Source organism: Choloepus didactylus, chromosome 27 (genome assembly GCF_015220235.1).
Source record: "Choloepus didactylus isolate mChoDid1 chromosome 27, mChoDid1.pri, whole genome shotgun sequence".
Taxonomy (NCBI): domain Eukaryota; kingdom Metazoa; phylum Chordata; class Mammalia; order Pilosa; family Megalonychidae; genus Choloepus; species Choloepus didactylus.
The window spans coordinates 3,935,272-3,951,358 of NC_051333.1; the positions used below are offsets into that span (position 1 = coordinate 3,935,272).

A 16,087-nucleotide genomic window follows, 5' to 3' on the forward strand; every position below is an offset into this window, starting at 1 on the left:
AATAAAATGCTTACTGTTCTCCCCTTGACACCTTACAGCGGTTTCCAGAAGTCATCCAAAAAAAAAAAACAAAAGAGGAGAGAGACAGAAAGAAAGATGACAGCCTGGCAGCCTCTCTCCCCTGCTCTGTCCTCTCTGTCCTGCTCTGCCGGGCACCACGTCCCTCTCCCCTCACACACAGATCCTTCCTTATTGAACGACAGACGCAGACCTTCCCTGGGCATCTGGTAAACCTGCAGCCTGTGCCACTGTGTGCTGGGTCCACACAGGGCTCCTGCTGACTCAGCTTAAACGTCATCTCCACACGGGACCTTGGCTGATGACACTGATTAGAACACACCTGCCACCAGCTTACCTATTTCACTAAAGTAATTGATCCAACATATAGATAGATATAGATGATTGATAGATAAATAGATGATCGATAGATGAGAGAGAGACAGGAAAATGGACAGAGAGACGAATATACATGTGTGTATAAATCTACATATTTGGGAATATTCATACATCTAATATTTTCCATCTGATATTTGCACGTTTGTTACTGGCATGCCCAACTGAATCCACATGCTAACAGAGCAGAAATTCAGTCTTTATGATATATTGACTTAAAAACAATTATAAGAAAATATACAGGCATATCTATGTGTGTGTATATGTTTATATGCAGATATGTGTGTATATTTGAATATAAATATGTATGTATATCCAGTTGTAGGTTTTCCAAATCATATGAAGATGTAATTTATGAAAGATTAAATGGTTGGGATAACAGCAGATGAAGATTAAAATGTTGCCACCAGGGTTGGGGTGCTGGATCTGCTGAAGTAGAGTGAACGGGATGAAGAACCGGACATTCACTCCTTTGGGGTCCTGACACTCGGGACCACCTGGTGGATCATCCATGGACCCTGGTCCTCAGCGGTTGAATGAGATAAACGTTCACCTCCAGGGCTTTCAGCTGACTTTGCCCTGTGTCCCGGACTGAACAGAGCACATACAAAGTTCTTTATTTCTGAATTAGAGAGTAAATTTTGGTGTTTTCTTGAAGTCTGGCTCTTGAGGCATATTCCACCATGTCTTAAACACAAAATATGAATTAAATGATCACAGGGAGTCTGGAAGAATCAATTGAGATCATAGGGAACCCAGCCACAGCAGGGGAGAGGTTTATTAAGAAACCACATAGAAGTCACTACATGAGAAACAAGGGGATATAAGAATGCAGGACCTGGGGAGAATGTTCTCTTCACCATCTCACTTACCCATCTTTTACTGTATTTTCTTTCACAAGTCCTTGATGCCATCAGCCCGCCACAACACAAGCCAGACTCTGAGAGTGGTAGGAAGTTCTCACATACGGGGTGGGGGCACACAGGCACATGGCCTGTCAAGAGGAGGTGGGTGTCCTGGATGGACATTAGAACTCCTGGGCTTATTTCAGCCTCTTCTAACATTTGTAACTTCCTCATCCATAATTCCTAGGCTCTGCTCCGCAAGATTACACAGTGGAGAATCTCATCCAATTGGGCATGGCTGGATTCGTCCTGGTGGTACTCGGGGTGCTGCTATTTCAGTCTCGGCAAAGCCAGGGAAGGCCCCAAGACGCAGCCAGGACATAAACACAGGTGGAAACAAATGCGCCATTCAGAGTGGGAGAGTCTTGGAAAATATCTGAAGTGTCCAGTGGTCCTCGAAGAAAACTGTGTGAACTTTCCGCTGAGAATCTCGCAGGGGAGCATGCATCATTGGGCTACAGGTGCAATGTCTGACATGTCCCCATAGAGGACTCTTCCACCATTAAACCGTGTGCTTTCCCTTTACCGTTGTTGTCTTCCCTTGACTGGATCCCTTTCCATCCTCATCCCCAGGACATCAGGCTACATCCCACATGCCAGTTTGGGGTCCCCAACACAACAGGTCTTCCTGCTCTGGCCCACTTTCAGGTAATATTTCTCTTCATCTTTAAGTAGAACATTCCATGATTTGTGCTATTGATTCATCATGTCATCAGTTCAAATCATGAAGCTTGGTTGTGATAACTGAATAAATGAGCTGAAGTAATTTTCCAGCCTGGAAAAGATGAATCCTAAATGATGTCCTAACACCCTCTCTGGACCCCATGTGCCCTTCACTCTTCAGTACTTGCTGCCTGGGGTAATTTCCCTACACATATCATCACTTGGAATCAACTCACTTTGTGCTTGAACAGACTGCCCGGTGGTGTGATGGTAAACTGGCTCTCTAAAAATACATGCTTTTAAAGAGCATTTGCCAATTTCTCTGCTGTAAACACTCCATTCATGGCCAAGTTTCAGATGCCAATGTTACATTTCTGAATGCAGAGGTGGGGAGTTATATGCAGAATCTTCTTTTGCAACTGAGTACAAACTGGCTGCAGCTCATCTCTCTGATGGCCTCGATGTGCACTTCTATTTCTTTTTATTTCATGTGTAATGATCATTTCTACCCTAAAATTATGGCACAGTTTTAAAATTTTATTTAAATTGTGGTAAATCATAAAATAAGAAAAATCATTTTAACCATTTTCAAGTGGACGATTCTGGGACATTAAGTATATTGACAATTTTGTGTAACTAACAGCATGATCTATTTCCAGACTATTTTCATCAATCCAAAGTGAAAATCATGCCCATTATGCAACATCTCCTGCCCATAGTTGTGTGAATTTGTCTCTGGACTGTATTCTATTTCATTGACCTTTTTCTATCCGTATACTAGTAGCATACAATCATTATTGAATAATTTTCAGACAACAAAGGAAGCTGTGATGGTTAGGTTTATGTGTCAACTTGGCCAGGTGATGGTGTCCAGGTGTCTGGTCAAGCAAGCACTGGCCTAACCATTACTTCAAGGACATTTGTGGCAAGATAATTAACCAGAAGGCTGGTTTATTAAATCATTAGTCAATTCACTGCACTGTGACTGATTACATCAACAAAGGGTGTGTCTTCCACAATGAGAGAATTCAATCAGCTGGATTTAATCCAATCAGTTGAAGACTTTTAAGGGAGAGAGAGGACCTTCACTTTTTTTGGCTAGTCAGTGACGCATTTCCTGAGTTCATCGAACACCTTCATCAGAGTTGCCAGTTCGCACCCTGCCCTACAGAATTTGGACTTGTGCATCCCCACAGCTGCATGAGATACTTTCATAAAATCTTATATTTACAGATATCTCCTGTTGGTTCTGTTCCCCTAGATAACCCTAACTAATACAGAAGTGTATACAGATCTTTCAAATTGCAATCCTACATATCATGCTTCTTGAGTACAGTACAATTAAATCAGCAAAACAAAATCAGAAGACATTAAGAAAAAGGAACACTCAATGCTATTGGAAAAGTAAAATCCTGAAAGATCATGGATATATATTTGAATTTGTGATCTTTTAAGGAAAAAGAGAATGAAGTTACTATATCATAAGTTATAATATGTCAGAAAAGAGAGGAAACACACATTACCAATATCAGGAATGGAATGAGGGGCTTCACTACTGATTGTACAAACATTAAATAGATAATTAATTTTGTCACGGAGTCAATTCTCCACAAATTTATTCTACCAAGTATATAAAATTCCAATCAAAACCACAGGCATGCCAAAAGACAGAAACAACCGAAGTGTCCACCAACCAATGAATTGATAAACAAAATGTGGTATATACATATGATGGAATATTATTCAGCAGTAAGGAGGAATGAAGTCCTGAAGCATGTGACAACATGGATGACCCTTGAGGACATTATGTTGAGTGACATAAGTCAGACAGAAAAGGACAAATAATATATGATCTCACTAATATGAAAATATTATAATATATAAACCCATAGACATAGAATCTAGAAACAGGTTACTAGGAGATAGAAGGAGGCTAGAGAATGGGGAGCAGGTGTTTAATATGTGCAGAATATTTAACTAGGTTGAATTTAAATGTTTGGAAATATTGGTGATGGGAGCACATTATTGTGAGTATAATTAATAGTGCTGAATCGTGTGTGAATGTGGTTGAAAGGGGAAGTTTAGAGTCATGCATGTCACCAGAAAGAAAGCTAGAGGTTAAAACTGTATAACAGTGAATCTTGTGGTGGATGATAACTGTGATTAATAATAGAAATATAAAAATGTCTTTCATGAAGTAAAACAAATGTTCATCACTATTACAAGGAGTTAATAATAGAGTTTGTATAAGGAAAAATAGTCCTATTTATAGTGTTCTCTCTGTGATGGTGAAATTTTAAAGACTCTTAAGCAATTGAAAAGTCTTTAGGAGGAGCTCTGAATTTGGATTCCAACTTTAGGCCAAAACAACTGTATTGTTGTTGTCACATTTTTTTCTGAAGAACTGATATCTTCTGAGTTGTTTAGCCTTACCAAGTGCCTTCAGGATGAGCAGGTTGTAGGACCCAGCAACCAAATAAAGTACCTGCTTGTGGATTTGCTGACTCTCCATATATTAAAATGCACATACCATTGGAAGTTTGATTCCTGTAATCTCCTGAACTCATGAATTTCACCTGTTCACTGCTTCATGATGGAGACCCAGTTTACCAGCAGTTATTTTTGGACTGCCTTCTGCATTCATTACAGCAGCTTCATATGGGAGATGCCATGATTTTCCCTGTACTTTCTTGTTCCACAAGAGCTATGGCTGGTTTGATCTTTGTGCTCCACGGCTGTTTTAGATTCATCACATTTTCTTGCCCCACATTCCCTGAGTCCCTGAGGAGTTGTGCAGTTCTGCTATGTGTTGTTTATCTGAACCTAATCTAGTTCTCCACTTTCTGCAGAATGTAAATGAATTATTGAGTACCATGCTCAACTCTGATGCACCCCAGCAGGTTTTACAGTTTGTGCCGATGGAGGTGCTCCTTAAGGGGGCACTACTTGATTTTGTTTGTGGGATTTGAGTGCTACCATTGCTAAAAGGTATTTGCATTTGATTATTCAAGGAGGGAGAGAAGAGATCATCTGCAGCCTTCAGTTATGAATTTGAGCATTTCCTTTCTGGGATTCACTTTGACTTCTTATAGTTTCCAGTGTTCTTTCATCCCTTTTCTCTATTAGTTTAAAACCTCAGCAGTTTCATTTTATGGAAAGGCCAGTTTTTGCATCAAAGTTTCATCTATTGTGGAAAACCACTAGCTAATTCTGACCTCTGGGATATACATGCCTACAGGCACAGGATTCTTACATGTGGTGGAATCTATGCAGTGATAATACTCAACCTCTAAACATGAGATGTATTTATATGCTTGGGGCAGACACCCTATGCTTGCATGTGCAGTTTAGTTGGTCTTATTTTTCATTCAGATTTTTCCACCTAGTTTCCTCTCAACAGACTCTTATTTCCAGATGGCTCAATGGCTAATGCCCTTAATGAATTGAGTTAGGATGTTAATGAGAGGAGGTGAGTTACTCCTCAGCAGCACTGACTTCCTTTAACACTTAACACATCAGTTGTGGATTTCAGGGAACTCATCTTGCCAGATTAGGCTATTGATCCTATTTGCTTTTACGGTTCAGATGAAGCTGTTGTGCTTTTTTAAAGAATATTTTACTAACCACAACCATCCAACTAAAAGGGATATCAGGAAAACTTGAAACCAAAGATCATATTTAAAACAATGAAAAATAGTCTCCTGAGTCCAGTACTCTCCTGTCTGATGAAAAACTTCATGTAGCAATGAAGTAGTTATTTTTAACTTCCAGGAAATAATCTGTGAATGAAGATTTTTTTAAATTACAAAATAATGTTTATGGCCTCATATTGGGGACATATGAATGTGAAGAAGGTGGTGAACACTGATGAAAAAATTTTAACACATTCAGAATGATGGTTCAGCATTTCAAAATTTTAATCTTTACTAATTGTCTTTTTCAGTATGAAAGTAGCAATTTACCAAGAAGATTGGACATGAAATGGTAATTTATCCCTTACATTTTGATTTCTTTTGAATTGTATGTATTTTACAGTGTAATATGAGCTTTTCTGACAAACTGTATGGAGGAAATCTCCACTACCTTGAAGCTCTACAAAATGGAGAATATTTATATCCTATATGTGCATTTAAGGCATATTTATCAATTATATTAAGAATAGATGTATTCTGTGATGTATTTTGTTGATCTATATTAATCTAAATTTTTTTCATGTTCTTTGCTATTTTGAGTTCCATTATAAATTCATGAATAAAATCATTAGCACAGAAAAAAAAGGAATAAAAATAATTTAGAAGAAAAGAATTATTGGATGATTCACACTATTTGATTTCAATACTTTGTATAAAGTTATGATATGGAAGAAAATATGATAGTTTTGTAAGGAAAGATATATGGGTCAATGGTTTGTTATAGAGATACCTAAAATAGACCTACATGTAAATGATCACGATTTTCACAAAAGTCTCAAGGATGCTTTTCTGGGAAATGAGATGGTATTTTTAACAAATTGCATTTGAGCTATTAAGTATTTACATAAAAATTCTTGACCTTAACCTCATGCCATACAGGAAAACTGAAACTGATCATAGCTCTAAATGTAAATGAAATGTAAAATTCAGAAAAGAAATCATAAAAGGAAACCTTTCTGATCTTAGTTTAGGCAAAGATTTCTTTGATATAACACAAAAAGCACAAGCAATAAAAGCTAAATTCATAAATTGGGCTTGTTCAAAATGACAATATTTGGTCATCAAAAGATGCTGATAACAAAATGAAAATAGAAGAGATGGGGGGAGAAAATATTTGCAAACCAGTTACCTGATAAAATATTTTGATGTACATTATTTGAAGCACTGTTATAACTCAATACTATTTACAATTTTGGGGTAGGCGGACAACTAAGGAAAAAGCGAGGAGAATATTAGGGAAAGCAGAGCAGCCTCTTGGCTCAGGAGCTCCCCACCCAGGAAGTCTTCCCAACCCAAGGTGCTCTTCACCCTTCTTCCTTCTCTCTCCCCAGATACCCAGACCTACAGACCAGCAATCCCTGCTAACCCAGGCTGAGTCCCATCTCAAGCCTTCTGTTCTTTCCTATCTTTGTGGAATGGAGAACCACATCATCTTCTCAGGTGTGGTGGGCCCGCCGTGAGCTCAGTTTCCATGAACATCAGTGCCTTCCCTCTGCTAAAACTTCAGGTGGCCTCCACTGACCCAAGATCTTTGGCCTCAGATGCTAACACTGGGTCAGGCCTCCCTGGAGTCCCTACCCTGAGCTGTGAGGTTGGAGTCAGCATCTAGGAAGCAGTGCCCTGTGAAGTCCTAAAGAGAAGAGAAGGGGAGGAGCCGTAGCTGTCTCAGCTCCCTCCACCTCAGCACAGGTCCTGCCTCCACCTCACCTGGCTTAGGGGCTTCACCTTGATCCTTTGCTCTAACCCTCCTGCCTTTAGAGGACACAATTTGGGTGTCCAGAGAGATGGTCCCTTGGAGATGTGGGAGTGGAGGTGCATCCCCCACCACCATCAGTTTGAGGGCTTGGCTCACCTCCCCCCTCTTCTTCCTCTCTACTTCTTTGTATTTTCTGGTTTACTCAACTGAGGAGAAAAAGACGACTGGTATACCAGAAGAGAGAAATGCCTGTCTGGGACACCCTAATCTCTGTCAAGAATCCCATGACATCCTGGGGCTGACACATTTGACTTTTATGTTGTTAAAACTAGAGTTGGACATGGTCATGGGCCATAGGATGTTAGCCTGGAGCAGAACGTGGGCTGTGTCTGAAAAACATTCCCTCTTTGGTCATAACCAAGCTGCCCCACCGAGTTCTGCAATACGGGAACTAGCTGGTGGACCTAGAGGAAGAGTTTATTCTTGTAAAACTCTGGAATTAAAGAAGGGAAATATCTTTACTAAACTATCTCTTTTTTAAAAAATTCATTTTATTGAGATATATTCACATACCATGCTGTCATACAAAACAAAGCATACATTAAGTTGTTTACAGCACCATTATATAGTTGTGCATTCCTCACCAAAATTAATTTTTGACATTTTCATTACCACACACTCAAAAACAATAAGAATAAAAATTAAAGTGAAAAAGAACAATTAAAGTAAAAAAGAACACCGGGTGATTTTTTTTTCTTTCCCCATTTTTCTTCTCATCCATCCATAAACTGGACCAAGAGGAATGTGGTCCATATGGCTTTCCCAATCACATTGTCACCCCTCATAAGCTACATTTTTATACAATCCTCTACAAGATTCATGGGTTCTGGGTTGTAGTTTGATAGTTTCAGGTATTTACTGCTAGCTACTCCAATTCATTAGAACCTAAAAAGATTGTCTATATTGTGCATAAGAGTGCCCACCAGAGTGACCTCTCAGCTCCTTTTGGAATCTCTCTGTCACTGAACCTTATTTCATTTCCTTCCACATCCCCCGTTTGGTCAAGAAGATGTTCTCCATCCCACAGTGCCAGGTCTGGATTCCTCCCCAGGAGTCATATTCCACGTTGCCAGGGAGATTCACTCCCCTGGGTTTCAGATCCCATTTAGAGGGGAGGGCAGTGATTTCACCTGCCAAGTTGGCTTAGCTAGAGAGAGAGGGCCACATCTGAGCAACAAAGAGGTATTCAGGAGGAGACACTTAGGTACAATTATAGGGAGGCCTAGCCTCTCCTTTGCATCAACAGTCTTCCCAAGGGCAAGTACCATGGTAGAGCGTTCAGCCCATCAAATCACCAGTCCCCTATGTCTGTAAGCACATCAGCAACCATTGAGGTGGGGCAGCCCAATACCCCTGCATTCTCCACCAGCTCCTTAAAATATTTTAACACACTAATCATGGAACTAGCTATAAAGGATAAACTGGAATACATTCAAGTTAAGAAGCTATAGTTGCAAAAATCCCATTAAGAAGCTGAAAAGCAGTATTCGTTTGGAAACAACATCTGCAACACATATAATTCATTAAAAAAACTTATATACAGATATACAAAAATAAATCTTTCATATCAATAATAGGAAGACATAAAACCTAATAGACAAATGGGCACTTCGTAAACCAGGATATCTGCATTGCTCACAAAATATAAAAAGGTGCTCAACCTTATTGTTTTAAGGGAATTTCCATTTCTGTGAACTTGTTCCTACCGTACCCATCAGAAATTAACAAACCATAGCCATTACTGGGAATTCCCAGAATGTTAAATTTACCCACGATACCTTATCTGTTCTTATTGGGTTATTGTTCCCCCTTCATTAATTGCTCTCTAATGCTAGTTCCCCTACATTCTACATTATAACCCATTTATTTTAAGAGTGTGTTGATTAACCTCCAGTTGTTTGTGAATTTTCTAAGTCTCTGATGGTTATTGACTTCTAATTGTATTCCACTGTAGTCAGAGAATGTACCTTGAATAATTTCAATTTTTTTAAATTTATTGAGGCTTGTTTTGTGCCCCAGCATATGGTCTATTCTGGAGAAAGTTCCGTGATCACTAGAGAAGAATGTATCCTGGTGATTTGTGATGTGATGTTCTATATATGTCCATTAAATCAAATTCATTTATCCGATTGTTTAAGTTTTCAATTTCCTTATTGGTCTTCTGTCTGGTTGATCTGTCTATAGGAGAGAGTGATGTGTTGAGGTCTCCCACAATTATTGTAGAAACATCCATTGCTTCCTTTAGTTTTGCCAGCATTTGTCTCATGTATTTTGTGGCACCTTCATTGGATGCATAAACATTTATGATTGTTATTTCCTCTTGTTGAATTGCCCCTTTTGTTAGTATGTAGTGGCCATCTTTGTCTCTCATAATATCCTTGATTTAAAGTCTATTTTATCTGAGATTAATATTGCTACTCCTGCTTTCTTTTGGCTGTAGCTTGCATGAAATATTTTTTCCATCCTTTCACTTTCAATTTCTTTGTATCCCTGTGTCTAAGATGAGTCTCTTGTATGCAACATATTGATGGTTCATTTTTTTTGATCCATTCTGCGAATCTGTATCTTTTAATTGGTGAGTTTAATCCATTTACATTCAACATTATTATAGGCATTTCTTGAATCAACAATCTTATCCTTTGGTTTGTGTTTGTCATATATATTTTTCCTTCTCTCTCTTAATGTCCTTTAATGTACCCATACTGAATCTCTTCAGTACTGAGCCTTTCTCCATACCTCTCTCTCCTTTCTTTGTTTCTCTGTCAGTAGGGTTCCCTTTAGTATCTCATGTAGGGCAGGTTTCTTGTTAGCAGATTCTCCCAGCATTTGTTTATCTGTGAAAAATTTAAGCTCTCCCTCAAATTTGAAGGAGAGCTCTGGTGGATAAAGAATTCTTGGTTGGCAATTTTTCTCTCTCAGAATTTTAAATATGTCATGCCACTGCCTTCTCACTTCCATGGTGGCTGCTGAGTAGTCACTATTAATCTTCTGTTTCCTTTGTATGTGGTGAATTGCTTTTCTCTTGCTGCTTCCAGAACTTTCTCCTTTTCTTCAGTATTTGACAGTCTGATCAGAATATGTCTTGGAGTGGGTTTATTTGGATTTATTCTATTTGGAGTTCACTGGGCATTTATGACTTGTGTAGTTATATTGTGTAGAAGATTTGGGAAGTTTTTCCCAATAATTTCTTTGAATACTCTTCCTAGACCTTTACCCTTCTCTTCTCCTTCTGGAACACCAATGAGTCTTATATTTGGATGTTTTATATTATCTATCATATACCTGAGGTCCATTTTGATTTTTTTTGATTCTTTTCCCCATTCTTTCTTTTGTTCTTTCATTTTCCATTCTGTCATCCTCCAGATCACTGTTTCGCTGTTCAGCTTCCTCAACTCTTGTACTATGAGTGTCCAGAATCTTTTTAATTTGGTCGACAGTTTTTATTTTCCATAAGATCATCTATTTTTTAATTTACTCTTGCAAGTTCTTCTTTATGCTCTTCTAGGGTCTTCTTCACGTCCTTTATATCCTGTGCCATGCTCTCATTGTTCATTGTTAGTTTTTTGATTAATTGCTCTAGGTGCTGTGTCTCCTCTGATCTTTTGATTTGGGTGCTTGGGCTTGGGTTATCCATGTCATCTGGTATTTTCATATGCTTTAAAATTTTCTGTTGTTTTTGGCATCTTGGCATTTGCTTAACTTGATAAGGTTCTTTTAGGATTTGTAGACCGATTAAAACCCTTATCTCTAATTCGTCAGATCTACAGCTTCATGGAGTACACTTTCTCTAACTAAGCAGCAGGTGGCATCCATGAGCCACCTATTCCCCTCAAGCCAGTTCTCCCCCACTTTGTCTTTGTGATGAGTGGAGGTGTGAGTCTTGTGGGGTCCAATTAGTGCACCAAGCTTGTGTATGTAGTTTGTGTTGCCCGCCCTGTATATGGGGCATGTGTCTGAGTGGTTAGGGAAGGGAGGTAGCTTCATTAATCAAATCTCCCTGGTGTTCCTGGAGATTTAAAGCTGTTGCAATAGTCTAATCCTTCAGTTCAGTCTTGCCACAGTTTGTCTCTGCCACTGACACACAAGTCCTTGGTATTGGTGTATGTTCCCTGAGATTGGCAAGTGGGCCCCTCTTCCAAGCTTTGCACTCCTAGGTCCTCTGCTGAGGGATGACTGTGCATGTCACAGTTGAGTGCCATCCCCCCAGGGCATTTCTGGGCTGCAGGGCCGTGTAGGGACATTCCCAGTCAGCTGAAAGGATGGCTCAATGGGGTGTGTTAATTTCCCCTTTTCACACAGCTCCACCTTCCCAACTCTGGGTCAGTTAGCTGAGGGTGCAGGAAAGGCTAATGTCCATGCCCAATTTTGTGGTGTGTGCATGTGTTGTTGGATACACTTCCAGTCACACTGGGTTGTTTGGGGCAGCTCTGGGCTGTGGAGCTGGTGCTGGGCAGGAGTTTTCCCTGCACACTGGGAAGATGGCTGTAGGGGATGCCCCCCTTTTCTTAGGAGGTTGTGTTTAGTGAATTTTCTCAGCCATTGGACTTATTGACTTGTGTCTCAGAGCTCTCTTAGCTCTGCTCTTGTTTAGGCCCAAATTGCAAGTCTTTGAGTCTTTTTGTAATGGGCTTCTTAGAGTAATTATTTTAGAAAAAGAGAAAAAGATACAAAAATAAAAAGAAGGGCCCTCCTTGCAGATCTAATGGGCTATTGAAATCCTAAGAAACAAGGAGATTAGGGCCATTAAGGAACAATCAAGGGAGCAGAGAAATCGGCTCTTCAGGTAAAGAAACTCGCCTTCTGTATTTGCATATGAGCCCGACTCTGCCTGAGCCCTGCCCTTTCCCATTCTATGTTCACCAGAACTCCAAAAAGTCTCTGCTTTTATTTTTGGGTTTTCCTTGCTGTTTTTGCTATCCCTATCTCCTCTCCACCAGGCTGACTGCTTCTGGATTCTCTGGTGCCTGGTCTCAGTCTATGTTTGGAGTTTGGACCACTAGAACGAGTTTCTGATAAGAGCCACATCTGCAGTTCTCCCTCCTCATTCTTAGCACTGATGGCCCCTCCTCCCACGGGACTGAGCCTGGCAGGGAGGGGTGCGGGTCTCCTGGCCACAAAAACTTACAGATTTCGCTGATCCTCAGCTGTTCCACACATTCATGAGTGTTGTATTAAGTATGCTCAAAGTCAAATTACTCTGCTGTGTCCAGTCCACACAGTTCCTGGCTTTCTACCTACTGCCCTGGAGGATTAACTAAAACCTACACATCACCACTCCACCATCTTGCCCTGCCTCTGCCCATTTTAATTTTATTACTGTTTTAGTATTAATCTACCAATACGGAGAAAGAGTAGGACATGTGACTCTGACTTGGGAAAAAAACGATGCGGGCTAGTTTGCACAGAAATCAAGAAAATAAACCATAGTATCTTTCTTTAATGTGAAAAATAGTGATTCCATTTTTCATTTTTTATTGTAGAATATAACATATATTCATAAAAGTGATAATTTTCAAGTGAAAATTTTTACATATTCTTTCTTAATTTATTTTTTTAATTTTTATGCTATTTTATTGAGATATATTCACATAATATACAATCCTTCAAAGTGTAAAATCAGTTGTTCACAGTTGTGCATTGATCACTGTAAGAAAGGGTTAAGTTTAGCTTTCACATAAAGGCAACATGGAATAGGGAAAATGGTGGCAGAACTGGCTTAAACACACTCCGTGGCAAAGGGAAGGAGAGAGAGAAAGCCATGACGTAAGCCTATAATCAGCACCAGCTCCTTATATGGGAAAAATAACCAGGGTTACTGGAATGTAAAGGGATATGGGGTATAATCAAAGGCGGGAACTCTTGGTAGGAAATTTACACTAGTTAACTCTCTCTGATAGGCTGCACAATTCAAAATCTCAAAGGTGGGCTAGTTAGCTCTCTCAGACAGGCTGTAACCTCTGGAGAACCAGCGAATGGGAAACAGGGGAGGGACTTGCGTATTAGGGGTAGGATATAATTATCATCATTTTCTTTTTCTGGCACACCTGTCATGTGTCTGGCTGTGCATCCATTCTTGCAAGATCGTGAATAAATTCTTTTCTCCTCCACAACTGGGTGAGCATTTTTAAAGTACAATGCTTGTTTCTAACAATCACCACAATAAATCTTTGACTATTTTCAATACTCCAAAAAATAAAATAAATATTAGAATAGAAAAGAGCATCCAAAACATTCCATTCCCCTCCTCCCCCTATTGTTCATTTACTATTTTTTCACACTAATTCTTTGTTTTTTTATCAAAAAAATTAAAAAACAAGCAATAAAAAAAGATTTCTAACAAAACCTAAACAAAGGAATAAGGAAAAACAAATAATCTAAAACTTCCAACATATTCCTACCCTACACCAAGAGAATAGACAGACTATAACCCAACAAAGGAATAAGAGAAACAAATAACCTAAAATAACTACATTTTGGCAAACTTGTTCCTACCATACCCCCCAGAAATTAACAAACCATAGCTGTTCCTGAGCATTCCTGGGACATTAAGTTTACCCTCCATAACTTATCTGTTCTTATTAGGTTATTGTTCTCCCTTCACTGTTGGCTGTCTATCGCTAGGCCCCCTACATTCTACAATTTAAGCCACTTATTTTACATTTTTCATAGAGTTTACTTAGTGGTAACATACAATATCTCTTTTTTGTGGCTGGCTTGTTTCACTCAGCATTATGTCTTCAAGATTCATCCATGTTGTCATGTTTCATGACCTGGTTCCTTCTTACTGCCGCGTAGTATTCCATCATGTGAATATACCACATTCTGTTTATCCACTTGGCTGTTGAAGGACATTTGAATTGTTTTATGGTACTGTCTCTTACATTGAGGTCTTTAATCCATTTTGAGTTAATTTTTGCATAGGGTGTGAGGTAGGGATCCTCTTTCATTCCTTTGGATATGGATATCCAGTTCTCCCAGCTGCATTTGCTAAACAGACTGTTATGTCTCAGTTTAGTGGTTTTGGGGGCCTTGTCTAAGGTCAACCATAGATCTGGGGGTCTATCTCCAAATTCTCAATTCAATTCCATTGATCAATATGTCTATCTTTGTAGCAGTACCATGGTGTTTTGACTATTGTGGCTTTATAATAAGCTTCAAACTCAGGGAGTGTAAGTGTTCCCACTTTGTTTCTCTGTTTTAGAAGGTTTTTAGCAATTTGAGGCATCTTCCCCTTCCATATATACTTGATAACTAGCTTTCCCAAGTCTGCAGAGTAGGTTGTTGGAATTTTCATAGGGATTACATTAAATCTGTAGATGAGTTTGGGAAGAAATGACATCTTAACAACGTTTAGCCTTCCTATCCATGAACAAGGAATATTTTTCCATCCTTTTAGGTCCCCTTCTATTTCTTTTAGTACAGTTATGTAGTTTTCTTTGTGTAGGCTTTTGACATCTTTTGTTAAGTTTATTCCTAGGTACTTGACTTTTTCAGTTGCTATTGAGAATGGTATTTTCTTTCTTCAGTGCCTCCTCAGTTAGGTCATTTCCAGTACACAGGAACATGACTAACTTATGTGCATTAATCTTGTATCCTCCTACTTTGCTAAATTTGTTTATTAGCTCAAGTAGCCGTGTCATCGATTTCTCAGGGTTTTCCAGATATAAGATCATATCATCTGCAAATAATGACAGTTTTACTTCTTCCTTTCCAATTTGGATGCCTTTAATTTCCCTGTCTTGTCAGATTGCTCTGGCTAGCACATCTAGCACAATGTTGAATAGCAGTGGTGACAGCGGGCATCCTTGTCTTGTTCCTGATCTTAGAGGGAAGGCTTTCAGCCTCTTGCCATTGAGGACTATGCTGGCTGTCTGTTTTTCATATATGCACTGTATCATAATGAGGAAGTTTCCTCCAATTCTTACATTTCGAAGTGTTTTTATCAAAAAAGGATGCTGGATTTTGTCAAATGCTTTTTCAGCATCTATTGAGATCATCTGATTTTTCCCTTTTGATTTGTTAATATATTGTATTACATTGATTGATTTTCTTTTTTGAACCATACTTGCATGCCTGGAATGAACCCCACTTGGTCATGGTGTATGATTTTTTTAATATGTCTTTGGATTCTCTTTGCATGTATTTTGTTGAGAGATTTTGCATCTATATTCATTAGGGAGATTAGCCTGTAGTTTTCCTTTCTTATAGCATCTTTACCTGGTTTTGGTATTAGAGTGATGTTAGCTTCATAAAATAATTTAGGTAGTGTTGCATTTTCTTCAATGTTTTGAAAGAGTTTAAGTAAGATTGGTGTAAGTTCTTTTTGGAAAGTTTGGTACAATTCCCCTGTGAAGCCATCTGGCCCTGGGCATTTATTTGTGGGAAGCTTTTTGATGACTGATTGGATATCTTTGCTTGTGATTGGTTTGTTGAGGTCTTCTGTTTCTTCTCTGGTTAGTCTACGTTGTTCATGTGTTTCCAGGAAATTGCCCATTTCCTCTACATTATCTAGTTAGCATACAGTTGTTCATAGTATCCACTTACAACTTGAAATTTCTTTGGGATCCATAGTAATGTTGCCTCTCTCATTTATTATTTTGTTTATCGGGTCTTCTCTCTTTTAGATTTTGTCAGTTTAGCTAGGGGCTTTATCAATCTTGCTGAAATTCTCAAAGAAC

General features: G+C 39.0%; 1 protein-coding gene and 1 pseudogene across 3 annotated transcripts in view; both read left to right on the plus strand.

Moving 5' to 3' along the window:
- Positions 1–2,866, plus strand: part of LOC119521068 (leukocyte immunoglobulin-like receptor subfamily A member 4) — a 35,410-nt gene extending 32,544 nt beyond the window's left edge. For 2 of the 3 annotated variants that reach the window (XM_037819086.1, XM_037819087.1), the window contains one exon: positions 1,486–1,823. In XM_037819086.1, the coding sequence (XP_037675014.1) occupies positions 1,486–1,622 (137 nt within the window). In that variant the 3' untranslated portion in view covers positions 1,623–1,823. Of the gene's footprint in view, positions 1–1,485; positions 1,824–1,871 lie in introns of those variants that run through there. The other variant, XR_005214295.1, reaches the window with a different exon arrangement.
- LOC119521856 lies at positions 1,892–4,946 on the plus strand (annotated as a pseudogene).
- The last annotated feature ends 11,141 nt before the right edge of the window (positions 4,947–16,087 follow it).